This window comes from Olea europaea, unplaced genomic scaffold, assembly GCF_002742605.1.
Source record: "Olea europaea var. sylvestris unplaced genomic scaffold, O_europaea_v1 scaffold877, whole genome shotgun sequence".
NCBI classification, from domain to species: Eukaryota; Viridiplantae; Streptophyta; class Magnoliopsida; order Lamiales; family Oleaceae; genus Olea; species Olea europaea.
In genome coordinates, this window is record NW_019267230.1 from 178,605 (window position 1) to 199,350 (window position 20,746).

Sequence of the window (20,746 nt, forward strand, 5' to 3'; positions counted from 1 at the left end):
TCTATTCATGGTTATCTGGATCATTCCAGAAGCATAGATATTCAGTTAGACACTCACCAGTCTAGAAACGCAGGTCATAAATTCAAAGAAATTTAAAAATGTCAAAAGCTATGACATTGAAATATCAGATAATCGGGAAATTTGTGACTTCTCCGTTGAACAAAAATCTAAAATTAAATTAATTATTCAAAATAACCAATGGGGATATATTTATCGTAAATATTTCTTGTTTACAATACTACTCTGTTACGCCATGCAAACATAATTTTCTTCCCTTAGCTAGACAATAAAAATTGGAAAAATAATGTTGACAAATTTGTTCATGATAGCAAATTTAATCAAACAATTCGCTAACATACAATTATTATAGCAGGAATTTCAAACCTGATGTTCACATTAATATTCATTGTAATTTCAAAATAAGCATGCTCCTTCCGGATACTATAAATTGAACCCGTTCTACGCTCTAATACACAAATTAATCAGCTTTACGTTAAATATTGATGAAGACTCCAATTATATTTTCCTTTTTATTTGCCTTTCCAGTTATTTTTTCGTGTTCATGGGCAGTTTCTTCTGATGGACACGATGATTTTCTTCAATGTATGTCCCTTCGATCAGACAATAACTCTTCCATTTCCAATATTATTTATACCCCGAACAACACTTCATACTCATCCATCCTAACTTTCTCCATACGAAACCTTCGGTTCACGTCAGACACGACGCCTAGGCCATTAGTCATTGTTACCCCTATGCATGAATCCCAGATTCGGCCTGTTATATATTGCGCCAAAGAAAATGGCTTGCAAATACGGGTTCGAAGTGGTGGTCATGACTATGAAGGACTTTCTTATACATCAGAAGTCCCTTTTGTTATCCTTGATCTTTTCAACCTGCGGCAAATAAGCGTTGATGTTGAGAACAAAACTGCATGGGTTCAAGCTGGTTCAACAATCGGCTAACTATACTATAGAATTGCAGAGAACAGTCAAACCCTAGGGTTTCCTGCTGGTGTTTGCCCTACCGTTGGAGTTGGGGGACACTTCAGTGGAGGAGGGTATGGAGCATTATTAAGAAAATATGGGCTTGCAGCAGATAATATAATTGATGCGCGCATGGTTGATGTCAATGGAAGAATTCTCGAGAGAAATTCCATGGGTGAAGATCTATTCTGGGCCATAAGAGGAGGTGGAGGTGCAAGTTTTGGAGTCATTGTTGCTTGGAAGATACAACTGGTGGATGTTCCAGAAAAAGTCACTGTGTTTACAATTAACAAAACCTTGGATCAAAATGCAGCAACTATTGTTCACCGATGGCAATATGTCATGCACAATTTAGACAAAGATTTGTTCATTACTGTTGTTATGCGAAGGGTAAATTCAAGCCAAGATGGTGAGAGAACTATACAGGCTTCATTTATTTCATTGTTCCTTGGTGGCGTTGATACGTTGCTCCCTTTGATGCAACGAAGCTTCCCGGAATTGGGTTTGGAGAGAAAAGATTGTACTGAAATGAGTTGGATAGAATCAATCCTATATTGGGCTGGATTTCCCATAGAATCACGCGATGTCTTGCTGAATAGGACTCGGCCAAATGTAAGATACTTCAAAGCAAAATCGGACTATGTTCAAATACCTATATCCACGAATGGGCTTGAAGGAATATGGCAATTGTTTTTTGAAGACGAGGCCGAGGAAGCTGAGATGTACTTTATTCCATATGGTGGAAGGATGCATGAAATTTCAGAATCTGTGATTCCCTTCCCTCACAGAGCTGGTAATTTGTACGAAATTGAGTACTTGTTGTCTTGGGACGAAGAAGAGGTAGAAGCATCACAAAACTATATAAATTGGATTAGAAAGCTTTACAGATACATGACTCCTTATGTTTCAAGATTTCCAAGGGCTGCATATATCAACCACAGAGATCTTGATATAGGAGTTAATGACAAGAGTAATACAAGCTATGCAAAAGCAAGTATTTGGGGGACCAAATATTTCAAGAATAATTTTAATAGGTTGGTTCAGGTGAAAAACGGGGTTGATCCCTCTAATTTCTTCTGGAATGAACAGAGTATTCCACTCCTCTACTCATGGTGAAACAAGAGCAGAAAATAAGATTCTTGGGGAAATTAAATGCTTCAGTATTTGTATTCTTACTTGTGGATTGATTTTTATTTTTGTCATTAGGATACTATATAAATAATGTCATTTGTGTCAATAAAGATTGTTTTTAACTTGTGTTTCTTAATAAAGTACACCATTTTTAATAAATTTGATTAGAATATTGATTTTTATTTCAATTTCTTATTTTTGTCTTCTATTGAATTTATTTATAGCTTTCTTATTGCGTGTCAAATGAAGAGAGTGGCCCAAAACCTCCAAGTATGACTGATGTTTGTTAACTCCTCGTTTCCTATATTATGGTGCAGCATAAAAAGATAAAATTACAGTTTTTACTAATCATCCTAATTAAAGCACTAAGTAAATTTTGGTTCAGTCTTAGCCATCAACCAACTTCTCAATCAATAGTGACAAATTTGGATTAATGACCCCAGTTTTCAAGCATAAATTGATTTGTGAGCTAATAAAACCCTTGTGCTCTAAAGTTAGTTCATTTGGAAACCAGAGTTAGTACTAATATTTTTCATGAATGAACATACCACTTCTTGATCGACCAAGAATTGGACGTAGGATTCCTGGGAAAATGATTCAATTTATTTTGTATTCTTATAAGTTTCTTGTGGATTGAATTTTATTTATTCTGCAATCAGTTACGGCCCCATGGATACACAAGAAAGTCGTTAAGGTGCTTAACCATGTCGAGAAGTCTATAATCAATGAATCTTCCAGTTAATTTCAAAATACACTCTATCAGCATAACCAGTCACAGTTTAAATTTATCATCTCTATCTTCACATATGTGAAATGCTTCAAAAATCATTCTCATACTAATTCTTTTTGTAACATTAAAGTGCTGATTTCTAAGCCGATTATTATTAAAATCAGGATTGATAGGTACTTCATGGCAAGGTAATCCAGTGATGAAACAAAATTCTTGTGTGTCGAAACAGGCAAAATGGTTATCTGAGCGCACCCAGAATTCATTGTTTTTACCACAATTGACAAGTGTCATTATAAATTCATGTACCAATTTGTTACTAAATTGTTCTTCTCCTGCTCTATAAATAATTCAAAAAAAAAATCTATTAAAATTATTATACATTAAAGAAGTTTGTTGATCTGCATCTATAAGTTATACAATATCTATAAGACATTAATGATTTGGAAATTGAGTGACAATAGTAGAAAACTATTGGTTTGGAGACAGTATATATTCTAAGGACATCCGGAAAAATTATTTAAAAAGCACAATTTGATATTAATAATAAAATTTATTTATAAGTAAATCTTACTTGAATTTCAACCTATTTTCATTATAACGAATATGAGCAGACAATAAAAAATGAAAATTCGAAAGCACCATATCCATGGTCTCCGCACAGCGCGGAAGAGAGCTCTCTGTGCAAATCGTACAACGCAGAGAGAAATGGTCTCTGCGCTTCGCGGAGATCACTCTTCATGCAGCATGGAGATTGCATTCTTTGTGCTACGCGGAGATTGCGTTCTCCGTGTGCGGAGGGATCTTCGATGAAATATGTACCTTTTCTGATGGTTGATTGCGTGGACAGCAACGATAGCTTCTTCAAGGCTTGAGCATGTTAAGAAATGGTAAGTGGTGAGATAGCGTTTTATAAAACTTTGCTACCTAAACACTTTTGATAGTTGAAAGCTTAAATAGTATTTTAAAACACAGTTATGTCACACACATGAATTTAATTTCAATAATTATCTATAGTTTCTTTTAAATAATATAATAACAGTATTTTAAGTTATAAATGCTCTTTAATTTAATTTTTTTTATAAAATCATGAAGTTTTTTTTACGTTAGTTATAAAACACACAACCTTCTTTCTTTCAGTTTTAAATATAAAAATAAAAAAAGGTTGCTTCTTAATTAAGTTAAAGTACACAAACATACCATACGTTTATTCCTCAAACTCCTATCTACACTAACACCTTCTTCTTTTTTCCTCTTCAACTTCAAAGCTTTTCAACGCTCTTGTTTGCTGCATATATTACTCTTTGACGCTTATTTTTAGCTTCTCAATTTATTGTCACAACTTAATTAATGTTATCGTCAATTATTACATTATTTTCGAATAAATGCTAGAAAATAAAAGATGTTTAATATGAGTACTACAAAATCCTCTTTTTTCTTCCTAAATGCTCTTTATATATTTTTATGCGAAAGGGGAAAACGAATGCTATTTTTGTTTTATATTTATTTATATATAAATAATAAATATAGCATTTGTCTTTCACTTCTAGAAATAGGTTTTTACATAAATTAAAATATCTTGGAACAAACCATACGATATGAAATTATTTTTTGTCATTTCAGAACTTGCTCAATTTTATGAGTTTGTTTTTCTGTTTATTAAATACTATATTTTTCAGTATGAAATGGACATTTACATTATATTATATATATCCATTCAATTCAAGTTACTCAATTACCTATATTTTACTACATTATTGTTATATACTCAAGCAAAAAGAACTACAAATCTTGCCAGTACCATAACTTCTACTGGTAATGTATATAAATCGTCTAAGCCCATACCTAAATCCACCAACTCCTCTTGCTCTTTCCTAACTTTTAGGTATTGCCCGTCAAAGGAAACCATACTCTTATGAATTTTCAAATATCTCTTTGTACTTCTTACTGCAATCTTTCAAAAATCTTGACTCACCCACACACACACACACATATGTATACATCTGTCTATGTTTATTTGTCTGTGTCTCTTGTAATCTTCACATCATCAAACAAAATACTTCTACTCATGCACTAGAGCTGTACATAAATTTTAAGTATACATTTCTCAATTGCATATCTTTTTTCTTAAAATTATTATAATATTCGTCTTCACAAAAAATAAAAAAATAAAAAAGAATTTGTTTATATTCTTCCCTCTTTGTATATAAACTATATTATTATTAATTGTAATGTGATTATAACAACTTAAATTTTATGCAGGAAAATGGCCGAGAAATGCAGGCTGATCTCATGTATCTATCTATCCACAGATAGGGCAAAGTGACTGGACTGCCAAAGTTATCGTGGCCAAAAAAAGTGCCCAAAACTAGCTTGGAATGGTGCTTCCAAATACTTAAAAATGACACTAATTGACACAAAAGTATGTTCTTCACTACTAGAACTTTTTCATCTACTAAATATTTAATCATAAGCACGTGTTAAACCTTTAAAACTCACTTCTATTCCTTCATCTCTCTCTTTTTTTAAGTATAAGTACACTAGAGATAGATAAAAAATCCTGAACTAAAGAAACTATACTCTTTCATTTCCAATCGAAACCCCATATTTTTTATTTTACACCAATATCTCTTAACTCTACCTACACACTTGTTTACATTCTCATTACGTAGAATCTAATATTTTTCTACTAATTTGCAAATGTTACTTTTTCTTACTACATGTATTACATCTTATTATTCTGTTCACTCTTATTAAAAAGGGAACACAAGGTACAAGTGACAATTTTTTATTCCAATATAACAAATTTGGAAGTCCAATTGGTCATATTCAAAACATAATATCTAACGCAAATGTGAAATATACACCGCCTCAATTCAGAGAATCTATTGGTCAATTCCAATGGACTATTTCCTGAACTACCAGTTTACAGGAAATTCGAAAAGACCACAGTGACCTTCTGTCTTCTACATATGTATTTACTCCTTTCCATGTGCTACAGGAATACATGGATTCAAACATACACATCTGCAATTTCTGATTTCTTTCTTCAACTATTATTTCTTTCTCTCTTTAAACAAATACAACTACTAATCATTTTTTGTCCAAAGAGAAGAAAAGAGAAGAGAACATAGAGAAGTCAATAGACTAGTGTATATTTTATTAAGAACCAAAGCCCAGTATTTATAGGGCAGAATTAGGGTTACAACAGTAATTATTTCTAGGGCTGCAAGGATATAATTATCATTCATCTCTAAACCCTAATAAACACACCTTTTACAACACTCCCCTTTGAATGACACTTTACAAGATATCTGTCTCGTTAAAACTTTGTTTGATAAAAAATCAAACGAAAGAAAAAGAATACAGTTATATTGGAGTATTAAAAATAAATGATACTTCATTAAAACCTTGTTAGGAAAATCCAGTGGAACAAAACCTAAGTGAAGGAAAAGGAGTACAGCTACTCCCCCTAATATTGATCACTAAAGATCTTTGAGTCAATGTATTCTAATCTCATGAACTAATTTCTTAAATGTAGATGTTGGCAGTACTTTTGTGACTAAATCAGCCACATTATCACTTGGGCGAACTTGTTGGATATCGATGTCGTCATTCTTTTGAAGCTCGTGTGTATAAAAGAATTTTGGAGAAATATACTTTGTCCTATCACTTTTGATATAACCTCCTTTGAGTTGTGTAATATAAGTTGCATTATCTTCATACAAAATTGTTGGACTATTCTTTGTTGAAGTTAATCTGCATAATGCTTAGATATGATGGGCCATGTTTCTCAACCATACACATTCTTGACCTACTTCATGGATTGCAATAATTTCAGAATGATTTGAGGATGTAGCAGTCAAGGATTGTTTATAGATCTCTATGATATAGCCATTTCTTGACGTGTAAACACATAATTTGTTTGTGATTTAGCTTTATGTGGGTCAAATAGATAACCTGCATCTGCATATCCCATAAAAGCAGATCCTGACTTTTAAAAATAAAATAATCCCAAATCAATAGTACTCTTTAGGTAACGAAAAATATGTTTAACACCATTTCAATGTCTTTGAGTTGGTGTAAAGCTATATCTTGCAAAGAGATGTATAGAAAAAGTTATGTTGGGTCGAGTGCAATTCGTAAAATAAGTTAATACTCCAATTGCACTAAGATATGGTACTTCAGGATCATAAACAATTTCTCCATCTTCAAATGAACAAAATGGATCATTTTTCACATCAAGTGATTGAACAACCATAGGTAATGCCAACGGATGTGCATTATTAATATAAACACATTTTAAACTTTTTCTGTATACGTAGATTGGTAACAAATAATCCTTATGCAAAATGTTCAATCTGTAATTTGAGACAAAATTTGGTTTTTCGCAAATCCTTCATCTCAAATTCATTTTTCAAATAATCAGCAGTTTTGTTGAGTTCTTTAGGAGTTTCAGTTAAATTTAAATTATCAACATAAACTATCATAATTGCAAATCCAATAAATGTTTCTTTATGAAAACACATGGATAGACATCGCCATTATTATATCCCTCCTTCAATAAATATTTACTAAGATGATTATACCACATGCGTTCGGATTGTTTCAATCTATATAATGATCTTTGCAATTTAATTGAGAACATAGTTCTCATGTATGTATCGTTTGTTCCTGGTACTTTAAATCCTTCAGGGATTTTAATATATATGTCACTATCAAGTGAGCCATACAAATATACAGTCACTATATCCATAAGGCATAGTCAAACTAATTAAGAATCTAAAAATGATAATGTCCATTACAGGGGAATATGTTTCTTCGTAATCAATTCCTGGCCTTTGTGGAAAACCTTGAGCTACTAATCAAGCTTTGTACCTTGTAATTTCATTATTTTTGTTTCTCTTTCGTACAAAAACTCATTTGTATCCAACATGGACTACGTTTTCAGATATTCGAACAATTGGTCCAAACACTTTTCGTTTCTCCAAAGAATTCAATTCCACCTGTATGGTTTCTTTTCATTTTGGCCAATTATTTCTATTTTGACAATCTTTAACAGACTATGGTTATGGATCCTCATTTTGCATAATATCGAGAGCCACATTAAAGGCGAAAATATTGTCTATAATAATATTATTCCGTTCCCATAATTAACGAGATAACATATAATTTATCAAAATCTCATTATTTTCGGGCACTTATGATTTTTGGGGAACCATATTTTCAATATTTGATTGATCAATCTTTTCTAATGTTATTTCTTCTGAAATTTTTGTTGGTTTTTCTCATGCACTTTTCATTTCCGAGGTACAGAGTCTTTTGAACCTACTGATCGATCATGCTTCTGGCGTATTTGAGATACATTTGCTATAGTAGACTGTCCTAAAGGGACATCAATTTTTACTAGAATATTTTCTGCTGGAATATATGACTTTGTTACTTTTCTTTAATTGATTTGTAACTTTTTGTAAATGAATGATTTTTTCAACATCTTGCCCACATTGATTGCTGCGGCAATCAAAGTGAGGTAAAGTTGTTCATTCCGAGAAATTTCACCTTATTTTTCAGGATGTAGTTATTCCCCTCCTAAAGTTGGGAAAGTCATTTCATCAAAATGACAATCCGTATAGGTGAGAAATATGAGGTATATGACCAAATGCTAGTTGTAAAGGTGAATATTAATAATACGCAGTTGATCTAATATGAACCAATGATGTAGCATGTAATATGGCATAACCCCAAATAAAAATTGGGAATTTTATTTTCATAAGTAATGGTCTAGGAATAAGTTGTAGATGTTTAATAAACGACTCCACCAAACCATTTTGTGTATGGACATATGCAACTGAGGCCATTTTTTAGCCACATTTAAAAAAAAACATTCTTGAAGAGTGATTTGACATCGTTTCAACCACATATTCTTCAATAAAAAAATATTACACGCAAATCCAAAAATTTTCTTTATTTTTTAATCCCACATTTCCCATCTATACACTATTCAAAAATACATTTTAAGGAAAATAATGTGACTCAAACAAGGGCTGAATGTTCAATTACAATCCCGATTGACATACAATAATCATCGAATGCTCGTGATCTAAATTCACCAGCATTATCAAGGCGAATAGTTTTAATTGTGCACGTGATTTTATAAGATGAGCAAGTAGTCTAGCAAAAGCTGTATTCCTCGTGGAACGTAGGCAAACATGTGACCATCTAATAGAATAATTGATTAATACCATAAAATAATGAAATGGTCCACATGGTGGGTGTATTAGCTCATATATATCTCCATGAATTCTTTCCAAGAAAGTTGAAGATTCAATATTAACCTTTGTAGTTGAAAATCTAATGACTAATTTGCCTTGTGAACAAGTTACACGTGGATAATCATTAAGTAAAAGAATCTTCTAGTTCTTTAAAGGATGTCCATGTAAATTGTTTATTATTCGATGTATCATTATAGCTCCTGGATGTCCAAGTCGATCATGCCAAGTATAAAACTTTTTGGGTCAACGAATTTCTGGTTCGTGACATTATTTGATTCAACCATTTTTATAAATGTATAATACATGCCAGAGGAGTGCATAAAAATTTCTTTTATCTGCTTTTGAGTAGATACAAAAGAAGTTATATAAAGATAATCAATATTATTTTCTTGCATCGTCTCAATATGGTATCCATTACAGCGGATATCTTTAAAACTAAGCAAATTTCTTCTGAATTTGTTAGAATAAAGTGCATCGTCAATATATAATTTTATATTATTTGGTAAAATAATACAAGCTCTTCAATCAAGCAAGTGTCTTGACAATCCATCATGAATCTATCGATATAAGAAAATAGATAAATTTAAAAAAATTAAAATTAAAATTTAAAATGATAATCATAATTAATTCTGTGAAATTAACAATGCATAATAAAGTTCAAAATTTTTACGGAATGTAAAAACATATTTCAAATTAAATTTCTAAAATAAAAGGAAAATACTAATTTGTATCTTCTATCACACCACCCACAATCAAATTGTCAATATTCACGTTTGGATCAGCAAAGAAATCGGAGACATCCAAATGAGTCACATTAATTGGACCATATGGTCAACAAAATTTGTCTCCACTTCCCCTTTTCCTTGATTGATTTTTGGTAGAGTCGTATACCTTTTTGGATGTGCTACTTTTGTTTGCTTTGTGCCTTTCAAAATTATTACCTTATTGTTGATGAGTTTGTTAATTATTTCGTCCATGGTTTATTCCATGTCCACGTCCAAATCCTTGTTCACGTCCATATCCACGTCCACGTCCTTGTCTTGATATTGTATTTGCTTCAGGCAATGCAGTACCATTTGCTTCAGATAATGGTACAGAACTAGTTGAACGTAACCAGTGATTTTTCATCAGCGGTTCATTATTCTGTTCAGCAACAAGCAGGCAAGATATAAGTTCTAAGTAGTTTTTGAAACTACGCTCAAGATATTGCTGCTGCAGGAGCACATTTGAACCGTGAAAGGTGGAAAAAGTTTTTCCAAAATATCTTCATCATGATTTTTTTTCTCTACACAAAGTCGATTTTGAACATATTTTGAACAATTCAGAATTGTACGCACTAACAATTTAAAGTCTTGCAAACGAAGGTGCATCCATTCATAGCGAAGTTTGGGGAGAATTATAGTCCTCTGATAATCAAATCTCTGTGTTAATTTTTTCCAAAGAACTTGTGGATCTTTTTCAATTAGATATTCAATTTTCAGTTCATTGTGAAGATGATGACGAATGAAGATGAGTGCTTTTGCAAGATCCTGCAGGGATTCTTTGTTTTCTTCTTTTATTGTCTCCCCAAACCTTTTGAGATAAGATGGATATCAGCATCAAGTACCCATGATAATTTTTACCAGAAATGTCAAGTGCAACAAACTCAAGTTTTGTGATGTTTGCCATTTGATTAACTACAGAATAAAGCAAGAGAAAATACAATTAGTTTTGAAGAATATGATTAGGCATCACGTAATAGTTAATCATAATATAAGTTATGTGTTTTCCTTCAGAGATAACACTAATTTAAAATAATATATTCTTCGAAACATATGCTACTTCTGGAACACATATTTTACTATTACTTTTTTAAGAGCAATATGTCAATATTCTTCTAGAATATTGAAAATTATAATTTATGCTTTTCAAGAGCAAGTAATATTCTCTAGGGATATTAATTATAATGTTGTGCTACTTCAAGAGTAACAACAATTAAGAATGAATTCAATAATTGATATTTTATTGCTAAATACATAAAAAAATATATTTGATGAAACGTTCAATAATTGCACAACACAATAATAATATTAATTAATCTATTATCACACGTAAATTATTGGCTTGAATTCATTAAAGTGAATTGATTGAAAAAGAAAAATTAATAACGTAAACTTCGTTTATGTGAATTGAGATTTGGCGTATTGACGAGCCCATGAAAAAGAATAAAACATTTATGGTAGATTAAAGTAAAATGTTTTTTTTTTTTTTTTGCTTTCTTTTTTAATTGTGTTTTGCGGCAGATAGACAAAACCATGCAGTGCCAATGAAATAAAAATTTGTGCATAAGAATACAACTTGAAGCTATTCATAGGATTTGCTTAATTACATAAACAATTATAAAAACATTGATACACAATCAAATCAAAAAAAAAATAGATTGCTTCAATACACGTATTGATTTTTACAGAAACATGTGGCTAGGAATTTGTGATGCATGGAAAAAGATGTGGAATATAAAAAAAAAAAATAGTAACAAAAATTGCGGCAAAAAAAAAAGTTCGTAGTGTCATAAACAAATTGCTTGCAGTAGAATCATTCATGTTTATACATATATAATAAAGTAGAGAAGAAAAAACAACCGCCTTGTATAAAAAAATTCACATGTCACCAAATTAATATTAATACATGTGATAATAATTATGTTTTAAAAAAATTACTACCTTCACAAAATTTTGAAGTATTAAGCTTTCTTGCTAATAACGTGTTGTGAGAAGAGAAGAAAAGAGAAGAGAACAGAGAGAAGTCAATAGACTTGTGTATATTTTATTAAGAACCAAAGTCCTATATTTATAGGGCAAAATCAAGGATACAATAGTAATTATTTCTAAAGCTGGAGGGATATAATTGTCATTCAACTCTAAACCCTAATAAACTTACCTTTTACAATATCATTTATTTTTTTCGTTTTAGCCACTGTTGGAGCAGCTATTGATATTCGACCGAAAAGATTTTTTAAACAGGATCTGGGTCACAATCTTATGTTCAAGATGTCATTCTTGTTGACAACAAGTTTGCACTACCATTTCTCACTTTATTTTTTCTAAATTGGCAATTGTATTTACATTATTTTAGCACCAATTGTTTTTAACCTCTAGTACTTTTCATATTTTTTAGGTTTCAAATAGTACTTTTTAACTCTATGAAATGTTTCGTCAAAAATGAATACACTCTTATTTTAGATAACTTGACCAAGAAACCAATTGTTGTTGGAAAGTAGTTGAAAGTAACATCTTTCAATGGTACTTTTTACATAATTATGTGTATCATATGAAATTAGCTTTTGCTTATTCATAATTTCATTTACCATTTAAAAAAATTCCCATTGTATGTGTGATAGGTCTTTCGATATCAACAAAACCTAACAGCTCTTTCATAATGTTTCCTTAAATTTCAGTTTACTTACATATTCCTATCTTCAATATTATAGCACTAAATATTAAACCTACATTAGTACATATATAATATAGTTAGTTAAGAAAGCATGCCATCCATTTTGTGCAATGGAAAGTTAGAGCACCATTGTACCTTATAACCTAAATGACATATACTCCTTCCTCTAAACAAGCAAAGAAAAGTCCATCTATAGATTAATCATATAAGTAAATGAAAAGTGCATTTTTATGTACTTATTTAGCTCACAAACATGACTAAATTAAGAGCAAAGTGTTTAAATTGTAGCTTAATTTCGTTTGATTTGTATATTGTAGGCCATATTGGTGGACATGTTGGAATCCATGAGAAAATATTTGAAAAAAGGGGGCTAAAATGAAGCAAAGTGAAAGTTCAGGGACCAAAGCGTAAATGCTCAAAAGATGAACTAAAAGACGAGTCAATAACACAAATAAGCTGAGCATCAGCTCAGAGATAATACGAGATGATCAAAGGAAGAAAAAGAAAAAAGACCAAAATGAAGAAAACGAAAGTCTACGGACTAAAGTACAAATACCAAAAAGATGCCCCCAAAAGAAAAATCAAGTGATTGATTGAGTTAAGTACCAATTGGGGGTTAATATTGATTGATGGATTGAGAAGAACCAAGAAATGGGGCTAAAATGGAAGATAACAAGTTTCTAGAACCAAAATAACCTTAATTGGAAAATTACTCCACTATGTGGTCGCATAGTAGAGGATTCCATGCACTCGCATATACCATAGCAGGGAATTTGAGAGCTGAAATCATTTTCACCATGCGGTAGCATAGCTTAAAGCTATGTGGTCGCATAATTATTTTCTAGGGGTCGATTCTGCATACGGTTGGCAACAGTTTGGTTCGGGGTCGGTTCGGCCAAAACCATCACTAAATCACCAATTTGTATGTCATACCATAATCACATAAGTCAATTTCGATTCGGTTCGGTTCATATCTCGGTTCGGGGCAATTAATAACCATAAAAATAAATAATTTTCATAGGTCCAGTCATCAAATTGAAAAAAATAATTTATGAAAAAAATCACACATGATAGTTATCAACTGATAGTCGAGTGAATTATATTAGAGCACTTCAAACAATTTGCATTCTTGATCACTTACCAGATCAAAAAAAGGGCCGATAGATGGTACATCTGTAAGAAGGCAACGATTTATGGTACTAAGGGTGATGTCTAGGTTACTGATGACAAAATCAAGAAAGACAAAGACTATGTATACTTAATTTCAAACCAATCTAGATGCCTAAAACTAATCAAATGATCAAATTTACCTTACGATTGTTGATTAAGTTCGTTTCAAGGGCGAGTGAGTTGATAACCATCATGTATGACTACAAAGGAAGAAAAAAGGCCATTGCGGAGTTTGCAAAATTAGATATTTTTTTATACATGTTTTGCATTGGATTACTATTTAGATGGAAAAAAATAAATTTAGCGAATAATTGGTTAGGTTCGGGGTGACGACGTAAATACCATTCTCGCACCGCCCCGAATCGGTTCATTAAAATCAAATACTATATCCGCTCCATTGCACCATCGATTCTGATTTTTTCTCCCCGTTCGGTTCGGTTAACCACGATTTTCGATTTTGACAGTTCAAATTGCCATCCCAAATTCTGCAGTTTCCTATTTTCGATATAACTCTTTTCGAACTCGATTGGGACACGATATAAAAATCTAGAGTCATCATATTTGAAAGAGGAACACATTGGCAGGCAAGAAAACTCTTCTTGGAGAGGATTTTGAGCAAAAGTAATGAAGAATTTCATGAAAACCATCAAAATTTCACGCGAATTCATACCCAGTGATTTTTTTCTTCAATTCAGCATGTATTCTGTTATTTTCTCCATGTTTGGCTAAATATTTCTGTACTGAGAGATCGATAAACCTTATGATGTGATATTTAATTCTTCGTTTCATGATTTTTATATTATAATACGTTTGGATTATTTTGAATGATTTATATGCACTTATTTTCTCCACAATTATTGTGCACATAATTTGTGTGAGTTTGGTGACTTGTTCTTGCATTTGAGAGAAGTGGAATAAGTTCGACAGGATATAAATCATCGTAGGGTCCGATAGGGGATACGGATATACCGTTATACCCTATGTAAATCTTTAAGTGCTCACAAAATCACATGTGTTTTTATACATTTACATCCGTCATAGAGATATAGGCTAGTGGTTTATAAAAATAGGTTCAATACCACTAGAGAGAGAGTGTTGGATAGATTTATGAGCATTGATTTTTCAAAATTTCATCGTGTTGTCGGATTGTGAAATTAGGGTTAATTTGAATATTGCTTGAGAATTTGTGATCCTAGTGCGTTTAATTATCATTGAATACAATCAAATTGCGTTCTAATTCATTTGAAGAACAATGTTTTGCATTCATTCAACTTTCACATTTGCATAATTAGGGTTTTTTCTAAATTAGAGTTTTTTTAGGTTAAAAGAATTCATTCTCGATAGTTTAGTTTCGGTTAAAGCTACGAAAGATAAAATTGAACTACTCAATCTTTGTGAAATGACATTCAAACTCACTTCATCCACTTTATTACTTGTTGCGAATCTTACAATTGCAGTGTTTTAAATCGAAAGAATATTTTTGTAAACAGTAAACACTCTTACTTGTTAACAAATATATGCATTTGTGAAATGTTGAAGATATGTATCAATATTTGCATTTCTAATTTCCTAATGCAACTTCTTTGGTTTATATTTAGGTTTACATTTAATGTATTATTGTGACACATTTATTTTCTATACCTGTCTCCTCTTTTATATGAAATATAAAAAATAGAGTTCCATTTCTTCCAACTTACCTTCATTCAAATTTATGTGAATTTAAGAACACTAGGATTATGAGCCACATGCCTTTACTATATAATAATTCAATTTCCAACTGTTTCAATTTTTAATTATTTTTTCCTTTACTTGAGGTATAAATCCAATAACATAGAAGAAGTTTCAACTGGCAGGATAGTATTTACAATTTACTTTCTTCAGGAGTATATTCCATAGCAAATATATCACAAGTATCAACAAGCTATAACATTTTCAAAACTAAATGTACATGTTCATTTTAACTTCCATATAGAATCATCTTTATTTCTTGTTTTACTTACTATTTTAACATCATCTAATATAAGGGTGGATGCAAATATCCAAAAACTCAATGAGGTTGTAACCAAGAAATGTTATTATGCATTAACTTCTTCAAGAATATTGATCCCAAAAGAAGACAAAATACTCAAATCAGAAATGTAGGACTTTTGCTTGTGGTTAGTAGCCTTCTTTTATATTTAATCTTCGTAAACTCTAAAATCATTCCTTTCATCTCAATTTTGTTAACTCATCCTTATTTTGTTAACAGCAAAGCTACTTTTAGTTAAAAGCAAAACCACATATTACACATCCCAAACGATCTTTCTGGTACATGTTGTGCAATAACTGCAATAAATCTACATATGCTAATTTCGATGAAATCCATTACTGTATTCTGTAGATACTCTCAAACTTGTGTTGTTCTAAGGTAATAATTATATGTACATAAAATATAATTTCATATAGACTATGTTTTTCCAACTCTTGTGTCATATTCCCATCGAGCAAGAGTTTCTATCTGATTGCAAGATCCATTAGCATCTATTGATGCTACAATTATAGGAAAAGCCAATGAGAAATTCTTACAATGCTCTGCCCTCACATTGATGAAAGAAATAGCTTTGATATCCACATCAAACATATATTAATATATCCATTTACATTCTACATCTAACATTCCTCTTTAACGGGACAAACCAAGCTTTCTAGAATCAATCAACACCTCAATAGATGATGATTTGTTTTTCAACATAAAAGCTATAAAACAAAATAAAGGAAGAAGAATACAAGTACGATATCATCTTCATCGTAGATACATCTTCACCAACAGCAAAAGATCTACATGTAAGTAGTAATGGGAGCACATCTCTAACTCCATTTGCTGGTGATGATAGTACATCTCTAACTCCATTTACTAAATCAATAAACTTGATAGAACATGATTCCAATGAATCATCAACTAAAAAGGTTTTATTCTCAACTTCAGTCGTCCACATTCCACAAACGCGAAAGGTAAAGGCATTGCATCGAATGAATCCATTGATGACAATCTTCAATAATGCATTAGACTTGTTTTTATCATTTTTGTCTCTTTTGAGTACAAGATGTAGAAATACAATATGTTTTGTATATGAACTTTAAAATCTAACTTGTATTTCGGACTATTGATGCAATAGTTATGCAACCAAATATTAATATTGTGGTTTGGCTATAGTTTGGTTCGTAACTACTCTACATAAACACTTTAGCCTTCTGGTTAATTATATAAAATAGTGCTTCTATCTGATTCTTGATCTATCACATATTTGATCAACGCATGAGGTATCAAAAGTGATGATGACACCTATGACTAGGACTTAATATTACAAAATTTATCTCGCATTTAATATTTTAATAAAAATAATTATAATATTTGTCCAAGTAAAAAAAAATGTTGTAATTTGTTATGAAGAGGTACAATTATTGTCCAATTGTAGTCTCGTTTTTCGTTTCCATTAAACAACAAAAAAAATCTGCTAACACAAATCTAAAACCCATTATTTTTTCTCAAACATCTCTTCTATATCTACTTACATGTACGCATTTTATTCAATTTCAGTTTATAAAGTACTATCGATGACGTCCATTCAACAACCACCATATACTTATATTTAACATTTATATATAAATAAATCCATAAAAATTAGAAGCTTGTTGATGCACACAAACTATTCTAAAAACACAATTTATATTAATAATAAAATTTATTTATAAACAAACGTAACTTGAATTTCAACCTATTTTCATAAATATAAATAGAAACACTAAAAAATGAAAATTCTAAGGCACAGCTCCATCGGGGTGATAAATCTCTACGCAACGCTCAGCATTACTCCCCGCGCAGTAGTATGGATAGATCCTCTCTGCGCAGTGGGGAGAACGGTCTCTCATTGAGAACACTCCGAACATGTGTCGCAACTCCAACAATTCCCATTTTTTTCTCATTTTCATTTTTTAATGGGGAAGGGTACTAATTTGTTATGTTTTTCCATTCTGTCACTCAACCAGCTACTCTTCATTTCTCCATGCAACCTTTTCTTGTGCAATCTCTTATCAAATCTGCAAAAAGAAAGGTATGTGGATAAAGATTTGTTCATTTCTTGTGCTTTTTGTGTTCGTTTTCATTCTTTAGCTTTGATTTCAAAGAGTAACTGTTTAAAAATTTGCAGAATTTGTTACTTGTAGTTGCTTCACAATGAAACCACATCAGGTTCTACTCATCTTCTTCATTAGCTTTTTCTCTCTTCCTTGGACCAATTTATTTCTTAACTTTTTAACTTATTTTTCTGCTAATCCTTGTGTTTTGTACACCATTACGCAAGGGTAAACTAAATTTCTATAGTTTTAAATTATATCTTGTTTAGATTGACGTTTAATTCAGAAGCTATGCTATGGGATTTCTTATTTGCCATTTTTTTCAAATCTGCTCTTTTTTTTTGCTCATGTATAATTTTTCTTTTTCTTTTGCTTTTTAACTCCTTTTTTGTTCATAAAGTTTTACATTCTTCTTCTTCATTATTCATTTCTTAATACATGTACTTTTGTATGTGGTCATCCTTTCCATTAATGTGAGAAATAGTATAAGGGCAGATTTCCATGTTTTTTGTCCTTTTTCTACACTTAACGTAGGTTTTCTTTTTCAATTTTACTTTTTGGCTATAGAATTGTTCGAACTTACTTCTTATCTACTTAAATCCTTGTTTCTCCAAGGACCCATCAAATCCGCAAATCCTTCCGTTCTTTTAAAAATTCTTCAATTGCATAAAACCATCATACACAAAGAAAATTTTAAGAAGAAGAAAGTATAGTGCCACAGACCAAATTTCTTCAATCAGCTTCATTATTCCAATTTAGTTGAAAATTTGTTAATTTCTCGTGTAAATTTATCATAATTTATGAAAATTTAGGTTTTCTTTTTTCACACTAATATGAAATTGTTAATTCTTTATTTAAGAGTTATGATTTCTCTATCCATACCACTCAATCAAGTCGTCTTTATTGTCTCCAAATCAACTCTTTTGCCAAACTTCTTCACAGTTTGTTAAATTGATTTTTCGGCATTTTATCTATTTTTTTGGAAGTATATTTGGATTTCTTCCAACTTAAATTTCGTGTAAAAAATTAACACATTGCATGATGTATACTAATCTTCTGACATTAAATCCAAAGTTTAAGTTCATACGCAACTTCGATTAGCAAACTTTCTAATTCACTTATATTTCAAAGTCTATTACTTAAAACGTCCACTTTACATTCTTAAACACTAGTTCATATAGAAAAAATATTATTCCCCATTGCTTCTAACGATTTAACAAATACATTTATCCATTATCGTTGCAGTATAAATATCATGTCAGACGAAATGGATGTACCATATCATTTCTTTCGAATTATCACTCCTTCGTTGAACCATAACATTTGTCTGGTTAGTCATATAATAGTTCCTTCTTTCACATTTATTAAAAACTTTTAAAATTATATATACAATGAAAAAATGATTAAATGTCATATTTATATTTTTCCTATATCGATGCTTCCTAGATCTTTTGTGAATCACCCAGGACATCAACTTACTGATACAGTACGTTTGATTGGATATGAAACTATAATTGCTAACATACGATTGGAAAGAGTTGATGAAAAGATATATTTAGCTGGCGGATGGGAACACTTTTTTTACCATCATAACTTACAAGATGGTTATCTTCTTGTGTTTGAATATAACGAGAATTCTACATTCAATGTCATGGTATTAGACCATTCGGGGCAAGAGGTAATATACAACTTTGATATTCTTGAAAAAGACACTTTACTTATAGGTAATCTTGTCTTTGAAGTAACATTAGCAGCTAATCACAACGATCATCGAAAAATTGTAAGGTTCTCTTTAACTTTGATTATTTATCGCTTGTATCTTTCTTTACTTAAATGTATAAAATGTCATTCTATATTCACCTTTTTCCACATAATTTCAAATTCGATAATTCATTGATTTATCATTTTACTTTGCAGTATATACTTGGAAGGTATGCTAGACAACATTTGTTGAAATTCGTAAGCAATGTTCAAATTCACAACTCTTCATATCGCAATTGGAATGTCACTACAAACTTTAAGACCAAATGGTGTAATACGATGTCTCACCATAGGTTGACAGATGATTTTAGAGAGAAACAACTACAAATGGGTGACACGTGTGTTTGAACTACTAAATAATGAACTCTCAATGTTTACAGTTTACAAAAAAGGCTACACTGATGGGACTCTGACTTATATATGAACTATTAAATTTCAGTTGTATCTTTTTTGTTTGGCTAATATGAAACAATTCTCTTTCCCTATATGCTAAAAATTCATCACTAGATCTTCGTTGATGATTAATTCATGCTATTTCTAATTCTAATTCCATTTGCTTTCTTGTTTACTTATATTGAAGTATATTATCACTTAATTGATTATGTTATACGGATTTTAGGCAAGTATTGATTCTTTAATATTAAACAATCTCTTTAATTCTTCCATATCTCATAAAATAGATGTACCGCACCGTTTCTTCCGAATGAACACACCTTCGTTGAGTCATGACGTTCGTCTTCTTCCAAATTATCACACATTTGTTGGGCCATGAAATTAGTCTGATGAGTATTATGAAGATTATTTGAACACAAATATCAAACCCATTTTTTTCTCTCTCAAATACTTACATCTCGTCTATGTCTACTTACATGTGAGCGCTTTATTTAATTTCAGTTTATATAAAGTATTGTTGTACATGTCCATTCAACAACCACCATACGCTTATATTTAACATTCACCAATTAACGTGCAATGCTCATTTTCTCAATAGTATTGAAAAATGTTTGATTGAAAATATGAGAGAGAAATGTATTTTAAAAATAATGGGGACCAAACAAGGGCTAAGTGATATTTTATTTATACGTAATTTTCACACATAAGTTAATTTACATACATATAAGTAGACTAAGTAGTTTGAATTTTACAATTATAAA

At 31.0% G+C, this 20,746-nt stretch overlaps 1 protein-coding gene and 1 pseudogene across 1 annotated transcript; both read left to right on the top strand.

Moving 5' to 3' along the window:
- The first annotated feature begins 448 nt into the window (after positions 1-448).
- On the top strand, positions 449-2,297 carry LOC111392072 (annotated as a pseudogene).
- Positions 2,298-17,693: 15,396 nt separating this feature from the next.
- LOC111392061 (B3 domain-containing protein At4g01580-like) lies at positions 17,694-20,222 on the top strand. The gene is made up of 4 exons (XM_023017341.1): positions 17,694-17,809; positions 19,278-19,616; positions 19,749-19,762; positions 20,212-20,222. The coding sequence occupies exons 1-4, from the start codon at positions 17,694-17,696 to the stop codon at positions 20,220-20,222; spliced, it is 480 nt and encodes a 159-aa protein (XP_022873109.1).
- The last annotated feature ends 524 nt before the right edge of the window (positions 20,223-20,746 follow it).

Excerpts from the sequence above, each read along its gene's own strand:
- LOC111392061 (XM_023017341.1), top strand. The coding sequence starts at position 17,694 with ATGGGGAAGGGTACTAATTTGTTATGTTTTTCCATTCTGTCACTCAAC. Across the intron at positions 17,810-19,277 it reads TCAAATCTGCAAAAAGAAAG|ATCTTTTGTGAATCACCCAG; the intron begins GTATGTGGATAA and ends GATGCTTCCTAG.